Below are 26790 nucleotides of genomic sequence, written 5' to 3'. Positions count from 1 at the left end.
CAGGCAAAATTTTGGGATTTGGGTTGAAATTCGTGGATTAGGGGGTGAAATTTGGGGATTTGGGCTGGATTTTGGGCTTTTTGAGGCGGAATTTGGGGATTTTGAGGCGAAATTCAGGGATTTTGGGAGTGAAATTCAGGGATTTGGGGGAAAAATTCAGGGGTTTGGGCTGGAATTTTGCCATTTTGGGGTTGAATTCAGGGATATTGGGATGGAATTTGGGGATTTTGAGGCAAAATATGGGGATTTGGGGGCGAAATTTGGGGATTTTGAGGTGCAATTTGACGATCTGGGCTGGATTTTGGCCATTTTGGGCTGAAATTCGGGGATTTGGGGGCGAAATTCAAGGAATTGGGCTGGAATTCGACCATTTTTGGCTGAAACTCAGGGATTTGGGGTGAAACTCAGTGATTTTGGGGAAAACTCGGGGATTTTGGGGGTGAAACTTGGGGATGTTGGGGGTCAAACAGGGATTTTGGGGAAAACTCAGGGATTGTGGTGTGAAATTTGGGGATTTGGGTCAAACTGGGATTTTGGGGGTCAAACTCGGGGATTTTGGGGTGAAACTCGGGGATTTTGGGGTGAAACTTGGGGATTTTGAGGTGAAATTTGGGGATTTTGAGGTGAAATTTGGGGATTTTTGGGGTGAAATTTGGGGATTTGGGCTGGAATTTCGCCATTTTGAGGCAGAATTTGGGGGTTTTGAGGCAAAATTTGGGGATTTTGAGGTGAAATTTGGGGATTTTCAGGCGAATTTTGAGGATTTGGTGTGAAATTTGAGGATTTTGAGGTGAAACTCGAGGATTTTGGGGTCAAACCCATCGATCTCAGCACGACCACACGGACACAAATCTCCAAACAAACACTTTTAATCCATTTCGGGGTCGGGATTTAAAGTCCCTGGGCCACCTGAGGGGACACCTGGGCACCCAAAAACCCCAAATTGGGAAGGTTTGAACCTCAGGTGTCCCCACAGGTGTGTCCCAGCTGTCCCCAGGTGTCCCCGGTGTGTCCCAGGTGTCCCAGGTGTCCCAGGTGTCCCCAGGTGTCCCCGGTGTGTCCCAGGTGTCCCCCCAGGTATCCCCAGGTGTCCCAGGTGTCCCCAGGTGTGTCCCAGGTGTCCCAGGTGTCCCCAGGTGTCCCCAGGTGTGTCCCAGGTGTCCCCAGGTGTGTCCCAGGTGTCCCAGGTGTCCCCAGGTATCCCCAGGTGTCCCAGGTGTCCCCAGGTGTCCCCAGGTGTCCCAGGTGTCCCCAGGTGTCCCAGGTGTCCCCAGGTGTGTCCCAGGTGTCCCAGGTGTCCCCAGGTGTCCCAGCTGTCCCCAGGTGTCCCCGGTGTGTCCCCAGGTGTCCCCAGGTGTCCCAGGTGTCACTCGGGGAGGAGCCAGGTCCCCGCCTCCTCCACCTCCCGCGGCACCACCAGGAACAGCTCCGAGGGGCCCCGGGACAGCGCCTCCCGCAGGAACTGCCTGGGGGGACAGAGAGGGGACAAACAGGTGAGAAACAGGTGAGAAACAGGTGAGAAACAGGGGATAAACAGGGGATAAAGAGGGGACACAGGGGGGACAAACAGGGTGATAAATGGATGATAAACGGGGTGACAAACGGGACAAAGAGGGGACAAACAGGGTGATAAACAGGTGAAAAAGAGGGGACAGAGAAGGGACAAAGAGGGGACAAATGGAGGGACAAATGGGTGACAAAGAGGTGACAAACAGGGGACAAAGAGGTGGCACAGAGGTGACAGAGAGGTGACAAAGGGGACAAGCGGGACAAACAGGTGATAAACAGGGGACAAAGAGGTGACAAAGAGGGAACTGAGAGGGGACAAAGAGGTGACAAAGCGGGAACTGAGAGGGGACAATTCCATCTCCCCAGGTGTGTGTTTAACCCCTCTCAGGTATCCCCAGGTGTGTCCCCAGGTGTCCCTGGATGTCCCCAGCTGTCCCCAGGTGTGTCCCCCAGGTGTCCCCAGGTGTGTCCCAGACTCACCTGAGCTGTGGCTCAGCCCCGATGGCCATGGGCTGGGGCAGTTTGGAGTCCAGGTTGTAGAAGGTGCCCCCAGGTGTGTGTTTAACCCCTGTCAGGTATCCCCAGACTCACCTGAGCTGCGGCTCCGCCCCGATGACCGCAGGTGCGCTCAGTTTGGAGTCCAGGTTGTAGAAGGTGCCCCCAGGTGTGCCCAGGTGTGTCCCCAGGTATACCCAGGTGTGCCCAGGTGTGTGTTTAACCCCTCTCAGGTGTCCCAGGTGTGTGTTTAACCCCTCTCAGGTATCCCCAGACTCACCTGAGCTGCAGCTCCGCCCCGATGACCGCAGGTGCGCTCAGTTTGGAGTCCAGGTTGTAGAAGGTGCCCCCAGGTGTGTGTTTAACCCCTCTCAGGTGTCCCAGGTGTGTGTTTAACCCCTGTCAGGTATCCCAGACTCACCTGAGCTGCGGCTCCGCCCCGATGGCCGCAGGTGCGCTCAGTTTGGAGTCCAGGTTGTAGAAGGTGCCCCCCAGCTCCCGGACCCCGATCCAGTGGGGGCGGGACAGGGGCAGGGCCAGCCCCCCCAGCGTCACCCGCGAGGGGACGTTGAGCAGGAAACCCAGGACGTGGGGCAGGGACAGCCGCTCCAGGGGCCTGCGGGGCACGGGGGCTGTTAACTGGGGAGGGGGCACGGGTTAACTGGGGAGGGGGCACGGGTTAATTGGGGAAAGGGTCCCGAATTAATTGGGAAGGGGTGTGAATTAATCCCCAATTTGTGTCACCCCAGTGGGACAAGGAGAGGTGGGAGAGGTTCCCCAAAATTGGGTCTGGGGTCTCAGAGGGGTCACAAATTAATAGGGGAGGGGTCCCTGATTAATTGGGGAAGGGTCGTGAATTAATCCCCAATCTGTGTCACCCCCAGGGACAAGGAGAGGTCAGAGAGGTTCCCAAAAATCGGGTCTGGGGTCTCAGAGGGGTCACGAATTAATTGGGGAGGGGTCCTGAATTAATTGGGGATGGGTCACAAATTAATTGCGGAGAGGTCCCTGATTAATTGGGGAGGGGTTGTGAATTAATTGGGGAAGTGTCCCTCATTAATTGGGGAGGGGTTGTGAATTAATTGGGGAAGGGTCGTGAATTAATTGGGGAAGGGTCGTGAATTAATCCCCGATTTGTGTCACCTCCAGGGATAAGGAGAGGTCAGAGACGTTCCCAAAATTGGGTCTGGGGTCTCAGAGGGGTCACAAATTAATAGGGGAGGGGTCCCTGATTAATTGGGGAAGGGTCACAAATTAATTGTGGAGGGATCACGAATTAACTGGAGAGGGGTCCCGAACTAACTGGGGAGAGGTCACAAATTAATTGGGGAGGGGTCTCCAATTAATTGGGGAGGGGTCGTGAATTAATTGGGAAAGGGTCGTGAATTAATCCCCAATCTGTGTCACCCCCAGGGACAAGGAGAGGTTGGAGAGGTTTCCAAATATTGGGTCTGGGGTCTTAGAGGGGTCACAAATTAACTGGGGAGGGGCCATAAATTATTTGGGGAGGGGTCACGGATTAATTGGGGAAAGGGTCCTGAATTAATTGGGGAGGGGTCCCGAATAAATCCCCAATTTATGTCACCCCAGTGGGACAAGGAGAGGTGGGAGAGGTTCCCAAAAATTGGGTCGGGGGTCTCAGGGAGGTCCTAGGTTTGGGTGGGGGGTCCCCGAGGGTCTCCGGGGTTTGGGTCTGGGGTCCCGGGCCCATCTGGAATTGGGTCTGCGGTCCCTGAGGGTCCCCGGAATTAGGTCTGGGGTCCCCGAGGGTTGACGGGATTCGGGTCTGGGGGTCTCAGGGAGGTCCCAGATTTGGGTGAGGGGTCCCTGAGGGCCCCGGTATTTGGGTCTGGGGTCCTGGGGAGGTCCCAGATTTGGGTCTGGGGTCCCCAAGAGTCCATCCTGGATTGGGTCTGGGGTCCTGGGTCCATCCCTGAATTGGGTGGGGGGGTCCCCGAGGGTCCCCAGAATTGGGTCTGGGGTCCCTGAGGCCCCCCCGGAATTGGGTCTGGGGTCCCCGGGATTGGGTCTGGGGTCTCAGGGGGGTTCCTGGGAATTAGGTCTGGGGTCCCTGGGATTGGGTCTGGTGTCCCCGGGAATTGGGTCTGGGGTCTCAGGGAGGATCCCAGAATTGGGTGTGGGGTCCCAGGCCCATCTGGAATTGGGTCTGGGGTCCCCGGGAATTGGGTCTGGTGTCCCCGGGAATTGGGTCTGGGGTCTGAGGGAGGTCCCAGGTTTGGGTCTGGGGTCTCTGGGAATTGGGTCTGGGGTCTGAGGGAGGTCAGGAATTGGGTCTGGGGTCTGAGGGAGGTCGGGAATTGGGTCTGGGGTCTCAGGAATTGGGTCTGGGGTCCCTGGGAGGTCGGGAATTGGGTCTGGGGTCTCAGGGAATTGTGTCTGGGGTCTCAGGAATTGGGTCTGGGGTCTCAGGGAATTGGGTCTGGGGTCCCCGAGGGTCTCAGGGAATTGGGTCTGGGGTCTCAGGAATTGTGTCTGGGGTCTGAGGGAGGTCTCAGGGAATTGGGTCTGGGGTCCCCGGGAATTGGGTCTGGGGTCTGAGGGAGGTCTCAGGGAATTGGGTCTGGGGTCTCGGGAATTGGGTCTGGGGTCTGAGGGAGGTCTCAGGGATTGGGTCTGGGGTCCCGGGAATTGGGTCTGGGGTCTGAGGGAGGTCTCAGGGAATTGGGTCTGGGGTCTCAGGAATTGTGTCTGGGGTCTGAGGGAGGTCGGGAATTGGGTCTGGGGTCTCAGGGAGGTCTCAGGGAATTGGGTCTGGGGTCCCGGGAATTGGGTCTGGGGTCTCAGGAATTGGGTCTGGGGTCTGAGGGAGGTCTCAGGGAATTGTGTCTGGGGTCTGAGGGAGGTCTCAGGGATTGGGTCTGGGGTCTGAGGGAATTGGGTCTGGGGTCCCACCGTCGCCGGTCCCACCACAGCGCCGCCAGCCCGCGCGTGCCCAGCGCCGCCATCACCACGTTCACGTCGTAGTTCCCCGTGCCCAGAGCGCTGCGGTGCGGGTTGGGGTGGGCCCCGGGGGACAGCCTGCCGAGACCCCAGACCCAAATTAGTGCTGACAGCCCCACAGAGACCCCAGACCCAAATCAGTACACTGACACAGCCTGCCGAGACCCCAGACCCAAATTAGTGACACTGAGACCCCAGACCCAAATCAATACACTGACACAGCCTGCGCAGACCCCAGACCCGAATTAGTGACACTGAGACCCCAGACCCAAATCAATACACTGACACAGCCTGCGCAGACCCCAGACCCAAATTAGTGACACTGAGACCCCAGACCCAAATCAGTACACTGACACAGCCTGCACAGACCCCAGACCCAAATCAGTGACACTGAGACCCCAGACCCAAATTAATACACTGACACAGCCTGCGCAGACCCCAGACCCAAATTAGTGACACTGAGACCCCAGACCCAAATCAGTACACTGACACAGCCTGCACAGACCCCAGACCCAAATTAACACACTGAGACCCCAGACCCAAATTAATACACTGACACAGCCTGCCGAGACCCCAGACCCAAATTAGTGCTGACCACAGAGACCCCAGACCCAAATTAACAACACACTGAGACCCCAGACCCAAATCAATACACTGACAAAGCCTGCACAGACCCCAGACCCAAATTAACACACTGACACAGCCTGCCGAGACCCCAGACCCAAATTAACAACCCACAGAGACCCCAGACCCAAATCAGTACAGTGACACAGCCTGCCGAGACCCCAGACCTAAATTAACAACCCCTGACCCTGCCCACAGAGACCCCAGACCCAAATCAGTACTGACATCCCCCCTGAGAGACCCCAGACCCAAATTAACAACCCGGTCCCAGCCTGGGGGAGACCCCAGACCAAAATTAACCACCCTGAGCCCTCCCGGGGAGACCCCAGACCCCTCCCCAAATTCAGGACACCCCTCTAGGACCCCCCAGGGGACCCCAAACCCCCCTGAGACCCCTCCCCAAATTCAGGAACCCTTTCCCACCACCCCAAAATCCCCCCAACCCCCCCTGGGACCCCTCCCCAAATTGAGGCTGCCTCTCCAGGACCCCCCAGGGGACCCCAAACTCCCCTGGGACCCCTCCCCAAATTTAGGAAACCCCCTCTAAGACTCCTGAGACCCCTCCCCAAATTCAGGAACCCCCTCTAGGACCCCCCAGACCCCTCCCCAAATTCAAGAACACTTTCCCTCCACCCTAAACTCCCCCAAACCCCTCTGGGACCCCTCCCCAGATTGAGGCCGCCCCTCCAGGACCCCCCTGACCCCTCCCCAAATTCAAAAAACCCCTCCAGGACCCCCCAGGGGACCTCAAACCCCTCTGGGACCCCTCCCCAAATTCAGGAAACAGCGCGGGGACCCCTCCCCACATTCAGGACACCCCTCTAGAACCCCCGAGGGGACCCCAAACTCCTCTGGGACCCCTCCCCAAATTCAGGAACCCTTTCCCACCACTCCAAAACCCTCCCAAACCCCCCTGGGACCCCTCCCCAAATTCAGGACACCCCCTCTAGGACCCCTGAGACCCCTCCCCAAATTCAAGAACTCTTCTCCCCCTGCCCCAAACCCCTCTGGGACCCCTCCCCAAATTGAGCCCGCCCCTCCAGGACCCCCCTGACCCCTCCCCAAATTCAAAAAACCCCTCCAGGACCCCCCAGGTGACCCCAAACCCCCCTGGGACCCCTCCCCAAATTCAGGAAACCCCTCTAAGACCCTCAGGACCCCTCCCCAAATTCAGAACACCCCCCCAAACCCCCCTGGGACCCCTCCCCAAATTCAGGAAACCCCCCCACACCCCCCTGGGACCCCCCAAATTGGGTCTGGGGTCTCACTGGCGGCAGATGCCGTCGGCCTGGGCCTTGCTGAGCCAGGGCTGCTGCAGGAGGTTGTTGAGGGCGTGGAGGGCACAGAGCTCCAGGCGCTGCCGCTCGTGGTACAGCCCCCCCGGGACCCCCCCCAAATCCGGGCTGGGGGAGGGGGAGCCTGGGGGGAGAGGGACAGTGAGACCCCCCAGTTACACCCCAAATTCCCCACAAATTCCCCCCCAAATTCCCCCCAAAACCCCCTCAAAACTTCCCCAAAATCCCCCCAAACTTCTCTCCAATTCCTCCCCCAACCCCCCAAAAAATTCTCTGCAAATTCCCCCCAAAATTCCACCCAAAACCTCCTCAAATTGATCCCAACGCCTGTCCCAGGACCCCAGACCCAAATCCAGGACCCCCCAAATCCGGGCTGGGGGAGGGGGAGGCTGGGGAGGGGAGAGGGCAAAGTGAGACCCCCAAATTCCACCCCAAATTCCACCCCAAACATCCCAAAATTCACCCAAAATTCCACCCAAAATTCACTCAAATCTCTCCCAAAACCTCCCCAAATTCAGCCTAAAACCTCCCCAAAAATTCCCCCCAACCCCCCCCAAAAATTTCCCCAAATTCCCTTCAAATTCCTCCCAAAAATTCCCCTAAAGCCTCCCAAATTTCCCCTAAAAACCTCCCCAAAATTCCCTCCAAACTTCTCTCCAATTGCCCCCAAACCCTCCCAAAATTCCCCCCAAAACCCCCCAAAATTCCCTCCAAAATTCCCCCAAAAAATTCTCTCTAAAACTTCCCCAGGACCCCCAAATTCCCCACCAAAACCTCCCAAAATTTGCCCCAAATTCCTCCCAGAAATTCCCCCCAAAACCCCCCAAATTCTCCCCAAAAACCTCCCAAAATTACCCCAAAAACCTCCCCAAAACTTCCCCAAAGTTCCCTCCAGTTCCCCCCCAAACCCCCCAAAATTCACCCCAAAAAATTCCCCCCCAAAAATTCCCCAGAAATCCCCAAATTCCACCCAAAATTCCCCTCAAAATCTTCCCCAATCCCCCCCCCCCCAAAATTCCCTCCAAAACTTCTTCAAAATTCTCTTCAATTCCCTCCCAAAACCCCCCAAAAATTCTCCCCAAATTCTCCCAAAAAAAATTCCTGCTAAAACTTCCCCAGGACCCCCAAATTCCACCCCAAATTTCACCTCAGGAACCCCAAATTCCTCCCAAAATTCCACCCAAAATTCACTCAAATCTCTCCCAGGACCCCCCAAAAAATTCCCCCAATTCACCCCAAAAATTCCCCAAATTCCCCCCAAAATTCACTCAAATTTCCCCTAAAAACCTCTCCAAAACTTCCCCAAACTTCTCTCCAATTCCCCCCTAAACTCTCCCAAATTCACCCCAAAAAATTCTCCCCAAAACCACCCAAAATTCCCCAAAAAACCTCCCCAAATTTACCCCAAAAACCTCCCCAAAATTCCCTCCAAAATTCACCCCAAAAATTCTCCCCAAAACCACCCAAAATTCCCCTGAAAACCTCCTCAAATTCACCCCAAAATCCCCCCAAATTTGCCCCCCAAAACTTCCCCAGGACCCCCAAATTCTCCCCCACAATCCCCCCAAAATTCTCTCCAATTCCCTCCCAAAACCCTCCCAAATTCACCCAAAAGTCACCCCAAAACCTCCCCAAATTCACCCCAAACTCCCCCAAAATTCACTCAAATCTCCCCTAAAATTCCCCCAAAATTGCCAAAAAAAATCCCTCAAATCCGCCCCAAATTCACCCCAAAACCCCCCAAAATTTCCCCTGAAACTTCCCCAAATTTCCTCCAGAATTCCCTCAAATTCTCCCTCAGAACCTCCCCCAAAATCCCCCCAAAAATTCTCTTCAATTCCCCCCAAAACATCTCCAGGACCCCCAAAACCCCCCCAAAATTAATCCCAAAGTCCTCCCAAAACCCGCCAGGACACCCAAATTTCCCTCAAAATTCTCTCAAATCTCCCCCAGGACCCTCCCCCAAATTCCTGGCACCCCAAAATCCCCCCCAGGACCCCCCAAATCCCCCCTCACATTTCCTAACACCCCCAAAAATTCCTCCAGGAACCTCCAAATTCCCTCAAATTTCCCCCAAAGTTACTCCAGACCCCCCCAAAATCCCCCCCAAACCCCAGAGACCCCCCAAAATCCCTCCCAGAGACCCCCAGGACCCCCCAAATTCCCTCAAATCCTCCTCAGGACCCCTCCCCAGATTCCTGACCCCCCACAAATCCCCCCCAGGATCCCCAAAATCCCCACAAATTTACCCCAGACCCGCCCAAAATTGCCCTCGAACCCCCAAAATCCCTCCTGGAGACCCCCAGGACCCCCCAAATCCTCCCCGGGACCCCCAAAATCCCCTCAAGACCCCCCAAATCCTGCCCAGGACCCCCCAGATTGCCCTCAGGAACCCCCAGATACCCTCAGGACCACCCAAATCCTGTCCAGGACCCCCCAAATCTTGCCCAGGACCCCCCGAAATACCCCCAGAGACGCCCAGGACCCCCCAAAACACCATCAGGACCCCCCAAAATACCTTCAGGTCCCCCCAAATCCCCCCCAGATTTCTCGGCACCCCCAAATTCCCCGTCCTGGCAACCCCGAGACCACCCTGACCCCCCCAAATCTCTTCAGGACCCCCAAATCCTTCCACAAAACCCCTCAAATCCCCCCTAATCTCTCCCAGAGACCCCCGGGACCCCCCAAATCTCCTCCAGGACCCCCCAAATCCCCCCAGGACCCCCAAATCCCCCCCAGGACCCCCCAACCCCCCCCCAGATCCCCCCAAATCCCCCCAGGACCCCTCAAACCCCCCCAGGCCCCCCCGGCCCTTCCCCTGCCGGGCCCTCGGCACGGCCTCCGCCTCCTCCCCCCCCAAACCCCCTCCCAGCCACCCAAAACCGTCCCGAGCCCTCCCTTTCCCCCCCAGGACCCCCCGGGACCCCCCAAAACGCGACCCCGCCCTCGCCCCCCTCACCCCGCGCCTCCTCCGGGGCCATGGCGGCCACTGCCCCCTCAGGCCGCGACTACAACTCCCGTCGTACCCCGCGCGGCACCGGCCAATCAGGGCGCGCCGGCCTCTTTCCCGTCGCACCTCGCGCGCGGAGCACTGTCCAATCAGAGCTTTGACTTTCTTCCCATAGCGCTTTGCACGACATCAACCAATCAAAGGCGAGCGCCCTTCCTCCCGTCGTGCCCCGCGCGGCGTTTCGGCCAATCAGATCGCGTTCCCTCCCCGCCGCCATGACAAGAAGGTCGACACCAGACCCGCGGGGCTCGGGCAGGGTTTTATTGTCCCAAAAATGTCCCCAAAGTGTCCCCAAAGCGTCCCCAGGGATGTTTCCTCCGGCGTTCCCGCTCAGCAGAGCTTGACACAGCCGCCGTGTCCTGTGCAGGCTGCGGGGAGGGGACACAGTGAGGACAGGGACAGGGACAGGGGACGGGGACAGGGACAGGGACAGGGGACAGGGACAGAGGACAGGGGACAGGGGACAGGGGACAGGGACAGGGGACAGGGATGGGACAGGGGACAGGGACGGGGACAGGGACAGGGGACAGTGATGGGACAGGAGACAGTGATGGGACAGGGGACAGGGACAGGGGACAGGGACACGGATGGGACAGGGGACAGGGACGGGGACGGGGACGGGGACAGGGACAGGGACAATGACAATGACAGTGACAATGACAGTGACAGTGACAGAGTGACAATGACACACTGACAATGACAATGACAGTGACAATGACAAAAACACAGTGACAGTGACACAGTGACACTGACACAGTGACACTGACAATGAGAGTGACAATGACAGTGACACAGTGACACAGTGACATTGACACAGGGACAGGGACAATGACAATGACACAGTGACAATGACACAATGACAGTGACACTGTGACACAGTGACAGTTACAGGGACAATGACACAGTGATGCAATGACAATGACACAATGACAACGACAGTGACAATGACAATGACACAATGACAGTGACAATGACACACCGATGACACTGCTCCAGAAGCCGTGGCGCGTGGTGCTGCCTGTGATGGCCCACAATGACAATGACACAATGACACAGTGACACAATGACAATGACACACACAGTGACACACCGATGACACTGCTCCAGAAGCTGTGGCGCGTGGCGCTCCTGGTGACGGTTTACAATGACACAGTGACACACTGACACACTGACACACAATGACACAGTGACAATGACAATGACACAGTGACACAGTGACACACCGATGACACTGCTCCAGAAGCTGTGGCGCGTGGCGCTCCTGGTGACGGTTTACAATGACACAGTGACACACTGACACACTGACACACAATGACACAGTGACAATGACAATGACACAGTGACACAGTGACACACCGATGACACTGCTCCAGAAGCTGTGGCGCGTGGCGCTCCCGGTGACACAGTGACACACACAGTGACACATACAATGACACACTGACAATGACACAATGACACAGTGACAGTGACAATGACACAGTGACACAGTGACACAGTGACACACCGATGACACTGCTCCAGAAGCCGTGGCGCGTGGCGCTCCCGGTGACGGTTTACAATGACACAGTGACAATGACACAGTGACAATGACAGTGACACACCGATGACACTGCTCCAGAAGCTGTGGTGCGTGGCACTCCTGGTGATGGTTTACAATGACACAGTGACACAGTGACAATGACAATGACACAGTGACACAGTGACACAGTGACACACACAGTGACACACACAATGATACAATGACACAGTGACAGTGACACACCGATGACACTGCTCCAGAAGCTGTGGCGCGTGGCACTCCCAGTGACACAGTGACACACACAATGACAATGACAATGACAATGACACACCGATGACACTGCTCCAGAAGCTGTGGCGCGTGGCACTCCCAGTGACACAGTGACACACACAGTGACAATGACAATGACAATGACAATGACACACCGATGACACTGCTCCAGAAGCTGTGGCGCGTGGCACTCCTGGTGACGGTTTACAATGACACAGTGACACAGTGACACACTGACACACAATGACACAGTGACAATGACAATGACACAGTGACACAGTGACACACCAAGGACACTGCTCCAGAAGCCGTGGCGCGTGGCGCTCCCGGTGACGGTTTACAATGACACAGTGACACACACAATGACAATGACAATGACAATGACACACCGATGACACTGCTCCAGAAGCCGTGGCGCGTGGCGCTCCCGGTGACACAGTGACACAATGACAATGACACAATGACAATGACAATGACACACTTATGACACTGCTCCAGAAGCTGTGGCGCGTGGCACTCCTGGTGACGGTTTACAATGACACAGTGACACAGTGACAATGACAATGACACAATGACACACCGATGACACTGCTCCAGAAGCTGTGGCGGGTGGCGCTGCCAGTGACACAGTGACACACACAGTGACACATACAATGACACACTGACAATGACACGATGACACAGTGACAGTGACAATGACACAATGACACAGTGACACAGTGACACACCGATGACACTGCTCCAGAAGCTGTGGCGTGTGGCGCTCCCGGTGACACAGGGACACACACAATGATACAGTGACACACACAATGACAATGACAATGACACACACAGTGACACAGTGACAATGACAGTGACACACACAATGACAATGACACACACAGTGACACACCGATGACACTGCTCCAGAAGCTGTGGCGGGTGGCGCTGCCGGTGACGGCCCCGGCCCCCGCGGGGTTGCGGCGGGTGCTGGTGACGGTCAGGGCACGGCCACCCTCGGCCACCACTGTCACCTCCACGTCAATGATGTGCCAGTCGGGGACACTGCGGGGACAATGACAGTGACACCGCTGTCACCTCCACGTCAATGATGTGCCAGTCGGGGACACTGCGGGGACAATGACAGTGACAGTGACACCGCTGTCACCTCCACATCAATGATGTGCCAGTCGGGGACACTGCGGGGACAGTGACAGTGACAGGGGACACTGAGGGGACACTGCAGGGACAGTGATAGTGACAGTGACACTGCTGTCACCTCCACGTCTATGATGTGCCAGTCGGGGACACTGCGGGGACAATGACAGTGACAGTGACACCGCTGTCACCTCCACATCGATGATGTGCCAGTCCAGGACACTGCGGGGACGCGGGGACATTGGGGACACTGAGGGGACAATGGGGACAGTGGGGTTGACAATGGGGACACTGAGGAGACACCGCTGTCACCTCCATGGCCACCAGGTGCCAGCTGGGGACACTGCGGGGACGTGGGGACACTGAGTGATAATGTGGACACTTAAGGGACACCGAGGGGACATTGGGGACACTGAGGGGACATGGGGGATACTGAGGGGACACTGGGAACTCTGAGAGTGACAATGGGATCACTGCGGGGACACTGAGGGGACACTGAGAGGACACTGGGGACACTGAGGGGACATTGGGGACAGTGAGACTGACACTGAGGGGACACCGCTGTCACCTCCACATCAATGACGTGCCAGTCCAGGACACTGAGGGGACATGGGGACACTGAGGGGACACTGAGAATGACAATGGGGACACTGGGGACACTGAGGGGACATGGGGACACTGAGGGGACACTGAGGGGACACTGAGGGGACAGTAAGAATGACAATAGTGACAGTGAGGGGACACTGAGGGGGACAATGGGATCACTGTGGGGACATTGGGACATTGAGGGGACAGTGGGGACATCACTGGAGACACTGAGGGGACATTGGGGACACTGAGGGGACACTGAGGGGACATTGGGGACACTGAGGGGACACCACTGTCACCTCCACATCGATGATGTGCCAGTCGGGGACACTGCAGGGACATGGGGACACTGAGGGGACACTGAGGGGACATTGGGGACACTGAGGGGACCATGGGGACAGTGAGGGGACAGTGAGAATGACACTGAGGGGACACCGCTGTCACCTCCACCTCGATGACATGCCAGCTGGGGACACTGCGGGGACAGTGAGGGGACAATGGGGACAGTGGGGTTGACAATGGGGACACTGAGGGGACATTGGGGACAGTGAGGATGACACTGAGGGGACATCATTGGGGACACTGAGGGGACACCGAGGGGACACTGATGGGGTGACAGTTGGGGACAATGGGTGACAATAAGGGGACATGAGAGGACAGGGAGGGGACACAGAGGGGACAGTGACAGGACGGGGGGGTGACACACACAGGTGACACACAGAGGTGACATACCAGGGATCAGCCACCAGGCAGGCAGTGACCCCGTCGAAGCCCAGGTGACACACACAGGTGACAGAGGAGTTTACAGGTGACAGACACAGGTGACACAGGTGACACACACAAGGCCACACAGGAGGTGACAAGTGATACAGGAGATGACACAGGTGACACACAGGGGACACACACAGGTAACCCACCTGGGAACGGCCACCAGACACGCCGTGACCCCGTCAAATCCCAGGTGACACACACGGGTGACAGATGACACACACAGGTGACAGGTGACACAGGTGACACACATGGGTGACACACAGGTGACAGATGACACACACAGGTGACACACAGGTGACAGGTAACCCACCTGGGATCAGCCACCAGACACGCGGTGACCCCATCGAACCCCAGGTGACACACACAGGTTACAGGTGACACAGGTGACACAGGTGACAGGTAACTCACCTGGGATCGGCCACCAGACACGCAGTGACCCCGTCGAAGCCCAGGTGACACAGGTGACAGATGACACACACACAGGTAACACAGGTGACACACACACAGGTGACACACACAGGTGACACACAGGTGACATTGTCTCACCTGGGATCAGCCACCAGGCACGCGGTGACCCCGTCGAAGCCCAGGTGACACACACAGGTGACACACACACAGGATATGACAGATGACACAGGTGACACACACACAGGTGACACACAGGTGACACAGGTGACATTGTCTCACCTGGGATCGGCCACCAGGCACGCGGTGACCCCGTCGAAGCCCAGGTGTGGCGCCGCCAGGGCCGCGGCCGCCATGGTGTTGACGTTGTTGGGGACGAGGGGACACAGCGCCCGCACGGGACCCTCGTACAGCACCGTCCTTGTCCCCGAGGCCACCGCGGCCGCCACCCGCTCCCGGAGCCAGCCCTGCGGCCGGAAACTGCCCGGGGCCTTGGTCATCGTCACCTTCAGTGCCTGGGGACATGGGGACATTGGGGACATTGGGGACATTGGGGACATTGGGGACATGGGGACAGCCCTGCGGCCGGAAACTGCCCGGGGCCTTGGTCATCGTCACCTTCAGCGCCTGGGGACACACGGGGGACATTGGGGACATTGGGGACATTGGGGACATTGGGGACATGGGGACAGCCCTGCGGCCGGAAACTGCCCGGGGCCTTGGTCATCGTCACCTTCAGCGCCTGGGGGGACACGGGGGACATTGGGGACATTGGGGACACTGCCCGGGGCCTTGGTCATCGTCACCTTCAGCGCCTGGGGACATGGGGACAGTGAGGGGACATTGGGGACATTGGGGACACTGCCCAGGGCCTTGGTCATCGTCACCTTCAGTGCCTGGGGGGACACACAGGGGACATGGGGACATTGGGGACATGGGGACAGCCCTGCGGCCAGAAACTGCCCGGGGCCTTTGTCATTGTCACCTTCAGCGCCTGGGGACACACAGGGGACATTGGGGACATTGGGGACATTGGGGACACTGCCCGGGGCCTTGGTCATCGTCACCTTCAGCGCCTGAGGGGACATGGGGGACATGGGGACATGGGGACATTGGGGACATTGGGGACATTGGGGACATGGGGACAGCCCTGCGGCCGGAAACTGCCCAGGGCCTTGGTCATCGTCACCTTCAGCGCCTGGGGGGACACAGGGGACATTGAGGGGACATCACCGGGGACATTGGGGACACTGCCCAGGGCCTTGGTCATCGTCACCTTCAGCGCCTGGGGGGACATTGGGGACATTGGGGACATACAGGGGACACTGAGGGGACAGTGTCACCAAACCTAGACAGTGTCTCCAGACTCTGTCCCCAAGGCTGGGGGACAGCCAGACACATGGACATGGGGACAGCCAGACGTGGGGACAGCTGGGGACGGTGACATGGTCAGGGACTGACCCTGGTGTCTGGTGTCCCCAGTGCCACTCACAGCCAGTGTCCCCTCACTGTCCATCCTGGCCGTGTCCCCAGTGTCCCCAGCAGTGTCCTCAATGTCCCCCATGTCCATGATGTCCCCAATGTCCCTGGTGTCCCCAGTGTCCCCAGCAGTGTCCTCAATGTCCCCCATGTCCATGATGTCCCCAATGTCCCTGGTGTCCCCAATGTCCCCAGCAGTGTCCCCATGCGGTCCATCCTAGTGATGTCCCCATTATCCCCAATGTCCCCATTATCCCCAGTGTCCCCATAATCCCCAATGTCCCCAATGGTGTCCCCACTGGTGTCCCCGCAGTGTCACCTGCAGTGTCACCTGCAGTGTCCCCACACTGTCCATCCTGGTCATGTCCCCATTGTCCCCATTATCCCCAGTGTCCCCATAGGTGTCCCCGCAGTGTCACCTGCAGTGTTCCCGTGCTGTCCATCCTGGCGATATCCCCAGTGTCCCCAGTGTCCCCAATGTCCCCATTGTCCCCAGCAATGTCCCTGATGTCCCCATTGGTGTCACCTGCAGTGTCCCCGTGCTGTTCATCCTGGCCATGTCCTCATTGTCCCCAATGTCCTCAGCAGTGTCCCCAGTGTCCCCAGTGGTGTCACCTGCAGTGTCCCCAGCAGTGTCCCCACAGTGTCACCTGCAGTGTCCCCGTGCGGTCCATCCTGTCCATGTCCCCATTGTCCCCAGTGTCCCCAGCAGTGTCCTCAATGACTCCACTGGTGTCCCCAATGTCCCTGCAGTGTCACCTTTAGTGTCCCCGCGCTGTCCATCCTGGCGATGTCCCTGTTGTCCCCATTATCCCCATTATCCCCACTGTCCCCAATGTCCCCAGTGTCACCTGCAGTGTCCCCGCGCTGTCCATCCTGGCGATGTCCCTGTTGTCCCCATTATCCCCATTATCCCCACTGTCCCCAATGTCCCCAGTGTCACCTGCAGTGTCCCCGCGCTGTCCATCCTGGCCATGTCCCCATTATCCCCATTATCCCCACTGTCCCCAGTGTCCCCAGTGTCACCTGCAGTGTCCCCGCGCTGTCCATCCTGGCGATGTCATCGCAGCCCCAGAGGGCCCCCCTGGGGACGTACAGGGTGTGACCCCCACGCGCCGCCGCCGCCCGGAGCCGCCGCTCCGTGTCGGGGTCCGCCAGGGCCGACGGGGACCCCACCTGGGACAGGGGACACCATTGGGGACATTGGGGACACCGCCAGGGCCGACGGGGACCCCACCTGGGACAGCACTGGGGACATTGGGGACACTGGAGACAATGGGGACATCGGGGGCAATGGGGACACTGAGGACAATGGGGACATCGGAGATAATGGGGCCACTGGGCGGGATTGATGACATTGGTGACACTGGAGATAATGGGGACACTGGGGACACTGGGGACATTGGGGGCATTGGGGACACTGGGTGGGTCACCCTGGCCCTGCTGGTCCCACCTCCAATGTCCCCCACATTCCCTTGTCCCCAAGCCCTCCATGTCCCCAATGTCCCCAATCCCACCCACTGCACCCAGTGTCCCCAATGTCCCCAGTGTCCCCAATGCCACCCAATGTCCCCACTGTCCCCAATCCCAGCTGATGTCCCAAATCCCACCAATGTCCCCAATGTCCCCAATATCCCCAGTGTCCTCAATCCCACCCACTACCCCATTGTCCCAAATATCCCCAATGTCCCCAATGTCCCCAGTGTCCCCACTGTCCCCAAATCCCCCAATGTCCTCAACACTCCCTGATGTCCCCAATGTCCCCAATGTCCTCAATGGCCCCAGTGTCCTCAATCCCACCCACTACCCCCACTGTCCTAAATGTCCCCAATGTCCCCAACACCCCCAGTGTTCCCAATGTCCCCAAATCCTCCCAATGTCCCCAACACTCCCAATGTCCCCAACATCCCTCAATGTCCCCAATGTCCCCAGTGTCCCCAATCCCACCCACTACCCTCACTGTCCCAAATATCCCCAATGTCCCCAATGTCCCCAAATCTCCCCAATGTCCTCAATGTCCCCAATCCCACCCATTATACCCAACATCCCCAGTGTCCCCAATGTCCCCTCGCTGTCCCCAATGTCTCCAACACCCCACATTGTCCTCAATGTCCCCAATGTCCTCAGTGTCCCCAAATCCCCGTGTCCCCAAATCCCCTCGCTGTCCCCAGCCCCCCAGATGTCCCCAATTGTCCCCAATGTCCCCAGTCCCCCCAGTGTTCCCAATGTCCCCAAATCTCTCAGTGTCCCCAACACCCCCCAATGTCCCTACTGTCCCCAAATTCCCCCAATGTCCCCAATGTCCCCACTCCCACCCATTCTACTCAACACCCCCCGATGTCCCCAATGTGTCCAATGTCCCCAGTGTCCCCAATTCCTCAAATCCCCCAGTGTCCCCAGTCCCTCCAGATGTTCCCACTCCCCCCAGCCCCCCCAGTGTCCCCGGTGTCCCCAATGTCCCCAGCCCCCTCAATGTCCCCAATGTCCCCAGCCCCCCCGGTGTCCCCGCGGTGTCACCATGAAGTCGGCGTGTCTCAGGATGTCCTCGCCGTGCTCCTGGGCCAGGCAGGGATGGGCCACCTCCACCACCAGGTCCACACCCCTGGGGACATGGGGACACTGTTGGGGACAGCGGGGACAATGGGGACAGTGGGGACAGTGGGGACAGTGGGGACATTGGGGACAATGGGGACAGTGAGGACTTTGGGGATAATGGGACAGTGGGGATGTTGGGGGGACATTGGGATTGGGGACACTGGGGACAGTGGGGACATTGGGGACAATGGGGACAGTGAGGACTTTGGGGATAATGGGGACATTGGGGACAGTGGGGACGTTGGGGGTTGGGGACAGTGGAGGTACTGGGGACATTGGGGACATGGGGGACATTGTGGGAGATATTGGGGACATTTGGGATATTGGGGACATCGGGGACATTGGGGACATGGAGGGGACACTGGGGACAATGGAGACATTAGGGACATCGGAGACAGTGGGGACACTGGGATTGGGGACAGTGGAGACATTGGGGACATTGGAGACACAGGGACAATGGGGACAGTGAGGACAGCGGGGACACTGGGGACACTGAGATAGAGGACATTGGGGACATTGGGGACAGAGGGACAATGGGGACAGTGAGGACATTGGGGACATTGGGGACATTGGGGACATTGTGGGGACATTGGGATTGGGGACAATGGGGACAGTGGGGACAATGGGGACAGTAGGGACACAGGGACAGCGGGGACAGTGGGGACACCGTTGGGGACAGCGGGGACAGCGGGGACAATGGGACAGTGGGGACATCGTGGGGACATTGGGGACATTGGGGACACTAGGACAATGGGGACAGTGAGGACATTGGGATAGGGGACAGTTGGGACATTGGGGATAATGGAGACATTGAGCACAGCAGGGACTTTGGGGACATTGAGGGCATTGGGGACATTGGGAACATTGGGATAGAGGACAGTGGCGACATTGGAGACATGAGGGACATTGGGGACATTGGGAACATTGGGATAGAGGACAGTGGCGACATTGGAGACATGAGGGACATTGGGGACATTGGGAACATTGGGATAGAGGACAGTGGGGACATTGGAGACATGAGGGACATTGGGGACATTGGGGACAGAGGACATTGGGGACATTGGAGACATGAGGGACACTGGGGGCATTGGGACTGGGGACACTGGGGGCATTGGGGACATTGTGGGGACAATGGAGACATTGGGGACATGGGGGACATTGGGATTGAGAACACTGGGGACATTTGGGATGCCGGGGACATTGTGGAGATATTGTGGGGACACTGGGGACAGTGAGGACAGTGGAATTGGGGACATTGGGGACATTGGAGGGACATGGGGGACATTGGGGGAGATATTGGGGACATTGGGGATAATGGGGACACTGGGGACACTGTGGGGACAATGGGGACACTGTGGGGACATTGGGGACACTGGGGACATGGGGATTGGGTGCATTGGGGACATTATGATTGGGGACATTGGAGATAATGGGGACATTGGGGACGTTCAGGCTATTTGGGGCTGTTTTGGGGTTATTTTGGGGCAAATTTGGGCTATTTTGAGGTGAATTTTGAATATTTTGGCATGTTTGGGGCATATTTCGGGGTGTTTTGGGGTGAATTTTGGACATTTGGGGCAGTTTTGGGGTGTATTTGGGGACATTTGGGGACATTTGGGGACATTTGGGGACATTGGGGTGTCTCACGTGCGGGGCAGGTGGCTGAGGTCGGGCAGGTGCAGGTGGGGGGGCAGCGCCCCCAGAGCCCCCCCCGAGCGGGACCAGACAAAGGACAGGGACAGGCCCAGGGCGGGGCCGTGTGACAGCAGCTGGGACACCAGGAACTGCCCTGGGGACATTGGGGACACCAGTGTCACTGTCACCTCCCCGTGACACCGGGACAGGGACAGGCCCAGGGCGGGGCCTGTGACAGGAGCTGCGACACCAGGAACTGCCCTGAGGGGACACTGGGGACACCAGTGTCACCTCCCCTGGGACACCAGGAACTGTCCTGAGGGGACACTGGGGACACCAGTGTCACCTCCCCTGGGACACCAGGAACTGCCCTGAGGGGACATTGGGGACACCAGTGTCACCTCCCCTGGGACACCAGGAACTGCCCTGAGGGGACATTGGGGACACCAGTGTCACCTCCCCTGGGACACCAGGAACTGCCCTGAGGGGACACCAGTGTCACTGTCACCTCCCCTGGGACACCAGGAACTGCCCTGGGGACACCCCTGTCACCTCCTGTCACCTTCTGGAAGCCCCAGTTCCCTCCCAGTCCATCCCAGTATAAACCAGTCCCCCCCGGTACAACCCAGTCCTTCCCAGTTCCCTCCTAGTTTATCCCAGTCTATCCCAGTACAACCCAGTCCTCTCCCAGTATAACCCAGTATATCCCAGTACAACCCAGTTCCCTCCCAGTCCCCTCCAGTATAACCCAGTCCCTCCCAGTTCCCTCCCAGTTTATTCCAGTTCATCCCAGTATAACCCAGTTTCCTCCCAGTCTCCTCCCAGTTTATCCCAGCACAACCCAGTCCTCTCCCAGTTGTCTCCCAGTATAACCCAGTACAACCCAGTCCTTCCCAGTATAACCCAGTCCATCCCAGTCCCTCCAGTTTATCCCAGTATAACCCAAACCTCTCCCAGTCCCCTCCCAGTCCCTCCCAGTTGTTCCCAGTTTCCTCCCAGTTTCCTCCCAGTTTATTCCAGAACAACCCAGTCCTTCCCAGTCTCACTCCCAGTCCCCTCCAGTGTCCCCAATGTCCCTCCCAGTCCCCCCCAGTATATCCCAGTACACCCCAGTCTATCCCAGTTCCCCCAGTCCATCTCAGTCCCCTCCCAGTTTATTCCAGTTCATCCCAGTATAACCCACTTTCCTCCCAGTTTATCCCAGCACAACCCAGTCCTCCCCCAGTCTATCCCAGTATATCCCAGTCTATCCCAGTCCATCCCAGTTCCTCCAGTTTATCCCAGTATAACCCAAACCTCTCCCAGTCCCCCCCAGCCCCCCCAGTATAAACCAGTCCCCTCAGTCCTTCCCAGTCCCTCCCAGTCCATTCCAGTCCCCTCCCAGTTTATTCCAGTTCATCCCAGTATAATCCACTTTCCTCCCAGTTTGTCCCAGCACAACCCAGTCCCTCTCCCAGTCTATCCCAGTATAACCCAGTATAACCCAGTACACCCCAGTCCCTCCCAGTATAACCCAGTTTATCCCAGTATAACCCAGTATAACCCAGTCCCTCCAGTTTATCCCAGTATAACCCAAACCTCTCCCAGTCCATCCCAGTCCATCCCAGTCCATCCCAGTTCCCTCCCAGTTGTTCCCAGTCTCCTCCCAGTTTATTCCAGAACAACCCAGTCCTTCCCAGTCTATCCCAGTTCACCCCAGTCTCACTCCCAGTCCCCCCAGTGTCCCCAATGTCCCTCCCAGTTCCCCCCAGTACACCCCAGTACATCCCAGTCCATCCCAGTATAACCCAAACCTCTCCCAGTCCATCCCAGTATGACCCAGTTCCCTCCGAGTCTATCCCAGTCCATCCCAGTCTCACTCCCAGTCCCCCCCAGTGTCCCCAATGTCCCTCCCAGTTCCCCCCAGTATAACCCAGTACACCCCAGTCCATCCCAGTATAACCCAGTCCATCCCAGTCCCTCCCAGTCCCCCCCAGTCTCTCCCAGTATAACCCAAACCTCTCCCAGTTCCCTCCCAGTATATCCCAGTCCCTCCCAGTCCCCCCCAGTCCATCCCAGTCCCCTCCCAGTTTCCTCCCAGTTTATCCCAGCACAACCCAGTCCTCCCCAGTCCCCCCCAGTCTCTCCCAGTCTATCCCAGTATACCCCAGTATAACCAGTACCGAGGTTCCCGTATCCCAGAATTCCCACTTTCCGTGTCCGCGGCTGCTCCGCCATGGCCTGGGGGCTAATTAGCGCTAATTAACGCTAATTGACCCCTAATTAACTCCTAATTATCTCTGGTTAACCCCTGACTCACATTAATTAACCCTCAATTAACACTGATTAACCCATAATTAACCCTTAATTAAAACTGACTTAACCCATCTCACACTAATTAACACTAATTAGCAACAATTAACCCCTAATTAGCTCTGATTAACCCCTAACTCACACTAATTAACGCTAATTAACACCTAACTCACAATAATTAACTGTAATTAACCCTAATTAACCCTTAATTAACAATTAGTAAACCCTGGTTTACACTAATTAACACTAATTAACTTTTAATTTACCATGATTAAGCCCTGACTCGCACTAATTAACACTAATTAACCTTTAATTAACACAGATTAACCCCTGACTCGCACTAATTAACACTAATTAACCCCTGATTAACACATAACTGACGCTAATTAGCACTAATTAACCCTTAATTAACCCCAACTCACACTAATTAACAGTAACTAATCCTGATTAACCCTAACCCACACTAATTAGCGTTAATTAACCCTTAATTAACAATGAGTAGCCCCAGACTCACATCACACTATTTAATGCTAATTAACGCTTAATTATCACTAATTAACCCCTAACTCACACTAATTAACCCCAATTCACTCCAAGAGCCTTAATTGATTCCTAATTAACACTAATCAACGCTAATTAACCCATTATTAACATGGATTATCCCTCAATTCACACTGATTAACCCCAAACTAATCCTAATTAACCCCTAATTAACGCTAATTATCCTTAATTCAGCCAGATTAACCCTTAATTGACCCGTAATTAGCACCTAATTAGTGCCTTAATTAATCCCCGACCAGCCCTAATTAACCCCCAACCCCCAATTAACACAAGTGCATCTCCTAATTAAATCCCAACCCCCCTTAATTAACGCTCAGCCCCTTAATTAACCCCAAACCTCCCTAATTAACCCCAAACCTCCCTAATTAACCCCAAACCTCCCTAATTAACCCCAAACCTCTCTAATTAACCCAGGACCGCCCTAATTAACCCCAAATTGCCTTAATTAACCCCCCAAAGCCCCTCCCCCTCCCCTCATTAATTACTTCCATCCCCTTAATTAACTCCAAATTTTCCTAATTAACCCCAAACCTCCCTAATTAACCCCCAAATTCCCCTAATTAACCCCAGACCACCCTAATTAAGCCCCAAACCGCCCTAATTAACCCCAAACTCCACTAATTAACCCACTCCTGGCTAATTAACCTCCCAAATCCCCTCCCCCTCCCCTCATTAATTACTCTCACCCCCCTAATTAACCCCAAACCCCCTTAATTAACCCCAAGACCGCCCTAATTAACCCCAAATTCCCTCAATTAACTCCAAACCTCCTTAATTAACCCCAGATCACCCTAATTAACCCCAAATCCTGCTAATTAACCCCCCAAATCCCCTCCCCCTCCCCTCATTAATTACTCCCACCCCCTAATTAACCCCAAATTTTCCTAATTAACCCCAATCCCTCTAATTAACCCCAAATTTCCCTAATTAAGCCCCAAACCGCCCTAATTAACTCCTAATTCTCCTAATTAACCCATTCCTGGTTAATTAACCCTGGCAATCCCCTCCCCCTCCCCTCATTAATTACTCCCACCCCTTAATTAACCCCCAAATTTCCCTAATTAATCCCAAGACCAGCCTAATTAACTCCTAATTCCCCTAATTAACCCATTCCTGTTTAATTAACCCCCCAAATCCCCTCCCCCTCCCCTCATTAATTACCCCAACCCCCTAATTAACCCCAAATCCCCCTAATTAACACTCAATCCCTCTAATTAACCCCCAAATTTCCCTAATTAACCCCAAACCTCCCTAATTAACCCACTCCCGGCTAATTAACCCCCCAAATCCCCTCCCCCTCCTCTAATTAATTACCCCAACCCCCTAATTAACCCCAAACCCCCTTAATTAACCCCAAAACCGCCCTAATTAACCACAAATCCTGTTATTTAACCTCACCCCTGGCTAATTAACCCACTCCCGGTTAATTAACCCCCCAAATCCCCCCTCCATCCCCTCGTTAATTAGCGTCAGCCCCTTAATTAACCCCCAAATTTACCTAATTAAGCCCCAAACCGCCCTAATTAACCCCTAATTCCCCTAATTAACCCCGAATTTCCCTAATTAACCGCCCAAATCCCCTCCTCTTCCCCTCGTTAATGACCCCTGCCCCAATTAACCCTCTAATTAATCCCAGACCGCCCTAATTAACCCACCCCCAGCTGATTAACCCCCCAAATCTCCTCCCCAACTCCTCATTAATTGCTCCCACCCCCTAATTAACCTGAACCTCCCCTAATTAACCCCAGACCCCCCTAATTAACCCCAAATTCGGGTAATTAACACTCAACCCCTCTAATTAACCCCCAAATTTCCCTAATTAACCCCAAACCTCCCTAATTAACCCCCAAACTCCCCTAATTAACCCATTCCTGGCTAATTAACCCCCCTAATCCCCTCCCCCTCCCCTCATTAATTACCCCCACCCCCCAATTAACCCTCTAATTAACCCCAGACCGCCGTAATTAACCCCAAACCTCCCTAATTAACCCACTCCCAGCTAATTAACCCCCCAAATCCCCTCCCCCTCCCCTCATTAATTACTCCAAACCCCTCTAATTACCCCCAAACCCCCTTAATTACCCCCAAACCCCCGTTAATTACCCCTCGGTCACTAATTACCGTTCCGGCCCCTCCCCCCGCGCCCTTTGCCCCCCCCGCCCCTCCCCCACCCACTTCCGGTCCGGCCGGGCGGGGGGAGGGGCGGGGACAGGGTGGGGGAGGGGCGGCCCAATTTGGGGAGGGGTCGCACCTTTGGGACCCCAAATTTTGGGTGGGGGGTCCCTAATTTGGGAGGGTCCCATTTTTGGGGAGGGGTCTCCAAATTTTGGGGAGGGGTCGCACCTTTGGGACCCCGAATTTGGGGAGGGGTCCCACCCTGGGAACCTTTTTTGGGGAGGGGTCTTCCACATTTTGGGGTGAGGTCCCATTTTTGGGTGGGGGTCTCCAAATTTTGGGGGTTCCCACCCTTGAGACCCTTTTTTGGGGAGGGGTCTCTGAATTTTGGGGGATTCCCACCCCTGGGACCCCAAATTTGGGGAGGGGTCACAACCTGGGGACCTTTTTTGGGGAGGGGTCTCCCAAATTTTTTTCTGGGGGTCCCATTTTTTGGGGGATTCCCACCCCTGGGACCCCAAATTTGGGGAGGGGTCGCACCTTTGGACCCTTTTTTGGGTGGGGGGACCCCCATTTTTGGGGGGTCTCCGAATTTTTTGGGGGGGTCGCACCTTTGGAACTCTTTATTTGGGGAGGGGTCTCCAAATTTTTTTTTTGGGGGGGGTCCAATTTTGGGGGGTTTGGAACACTCAGGACCCCAAATTTTGGGGAAGGGTCCCTAAATTTTGGGTGGGGGTCTCATTTTTTGGGGGTGTCCAACCCCTGGGTCCCCAATTTTGGGGAGGGGTCTCCAAATATTTGGGGTGGGGTCTCATTTTTGGGTGGGGGTCTCCAAATTTTGGGGGGGTCCCACCCCCGGGACCCTTTTTTGGGGAGGGGTCCCTGAATTATGGGGAGGGGTCGCACCCTTGGAACTCTTTATTTTGGGGAGGGGTCCCTAAATTTTGGGTGAGGGTCCCATTTTGGGTGGGGGTCGCACCTTTGAGACCCCAAATTTTGGAGTCCCCCTTCCCCATCCCGTTGTTTCCGGTGGGGGGCGCGATTCCCGTTTAGGCTGTTCCCGTCACCATGGCAACCGCCCCTCTGTTTTCATGGCAACCGCCGATCCCGCGCTGTCCACTCCTCCCCACGCTATTACCATGGTAACCGCTGTTCCCTGCACTGTCCTCTCCTCCCCTCGCTGTTCCCGTTTCCATGGCAACCGCTGTTCCCTGCACTGTCCTCTCCTCCCCTCGCTGTTCCCGTTCCCATGGTAACCGCCGTTCCCGTTCTGTCCACTCCCCCCCACGCTGTTCCCGTTCCCATGGCAACCGCCGTTCCCGCTCTTTCCACTCTCCCCTCGCTGTTCCCGTTCCCATGGCAACCCCTCCCCGCCGCCGTTCTCATAATCGCGCCCCCTCCCCCCGCGGCGCTGTTCCCATGGCAACGGGACCGGGGGGGGGAATTTTGGGGCATTTTTAGGGTTTTTTTGGGATTTTTGGGGCGTTTTTAGAGGATTTTAGGGCTTTTTTGGGGTATTTGGTGAGAAT

General features: G+C 56.3%; 2 protein-coding genes across 4 annotated transcripts; both read right to left on the bottom strand.

Annotated features, from left to right (window-relative positions):
* Window positions 1-1345: 1345 nt before the first annotated feature.
* JOSD2 (Josephin domain containing 2) lies at window positions 1346-9922 on the bottom strand. Of its 2 annotated transcripts, none has more exons than XM_083882091.1 (5): window positions 9844-9922; window positions 6858-7008; window positions 4918-5043; window positions 2426-2620; window positions 1346-1466 (listed from the first exon to the last, which is right to left on the bottom strand). In XM_083882091.1, exons 1-5 carry the CDS (start codon window positions 9863-9865, stop codon window positions 1367-1369), a joined length of 594 nt encoding a protein of 197 aa, XP_083738217.1. In that variant the 5' UTR covers window positions 9866-9922; the 3' UTR covers window positions 1346-1366. The 2 variants fall into 2 exon arrangements, with proteins under 2 accessions (XP_083738217.1, XP_083738218.1); XM_083882092.1 differs by having other exon boundaries at window positions 4933-5043.
* Window positions 9923-10134: 212 nt separating this feature from the next.
* Window positions 10135-25300, bottom strand: ASPDH (aspartate dehydrogenase domain containing). 2 transcript variants are annotated; one of them, XM_083882087.1, is made up of 8 exons: window positions 25250-25300; window positions 22456-22513; window positions 20306-20447; window positions 18581-18665; window positions 17090-17239; window positions 14867-15099; window positions 12576-12727; window positions 10135-10262 (listed from the first exon to the last, which is right to left on the bottom strand). In XM_083882087.1, the coding sequence occupies exons 2-8, from the start codon at window positions 22508-22510 to the stop codon at window positions 10225-10227; spliced, it is 855 nt and encodes a 284-aa protein (XP_083738213.1). In that variant the 5' UTR covers window positions 22511-22513; window positions 25250-25300; the 3' UTR covers window positions 10135-10224. The 2 variants fall into 2 exon arrangements, with proteins under 2 accessions (XP_083738213.1, XP_083738214.1); XM_083882088.1 differs by lacking the exon at window positions 17090-17239.
* Window positions 25301-26790: the final 1490 nt, after the last annotated feature.

The sequence above is a fragment of the Zosterops lateralis genome (assembly GCF_965231275.1).
Source record: "Zosterops lateralis genome assembly, chromosome: 37".
Lineage (NCBI taxonomy): Eukaryota > Metazoa > Chordata > Aves > Passeriformes > Zosteropidae > Zosterops > Zosterops lateralis.
This window is presented reverse-complemented; position numbering and strand designations above follow the sequence as displayed.

Coding starts and splice junctions, on each gene's coding strand:
- JOSD2 (XM_083882091.1), bottom strand. CDS start 9,865: ATGGCCCCGGAGGAGGCGCGGG. Junction 2,621..4,917: donor CTGTGGTGGGACCGGCGACG/GTGGGACCCCAG, acceptor CGTGCCCCGCAG/GCCCCTGGAGCGGCTGTCCC. Junction 1,467..2,425: donor GGGGCGGAGCCGCAGCTCAG/GTGAGTCTGGGA, acceptor CTGTCCCCCCAG/GCAGTTCCTGCGGGAGGCGC.
- ASPDH (XM_083882087.1), bottom strand. CDS start 22,510: ATGGCGGAGCAGCCGCGGACACGGAAAGTGGGAATTCTGGGATACGGG. Junction 15,100..17,089: donor ACAGCGCGGGGACACTGCAG/GTGACACTGGGG, acceptor CCATGTCCCCAG/GCACTGAAGGTGACGATGAC. Junction 10,263..12,575: donor CTTCTGGAGCAGTGTCATCG/GTGTGTCACTGT, acceptor CCCTCCCCGCAG/CCTGCACAGGACACGGCGGC.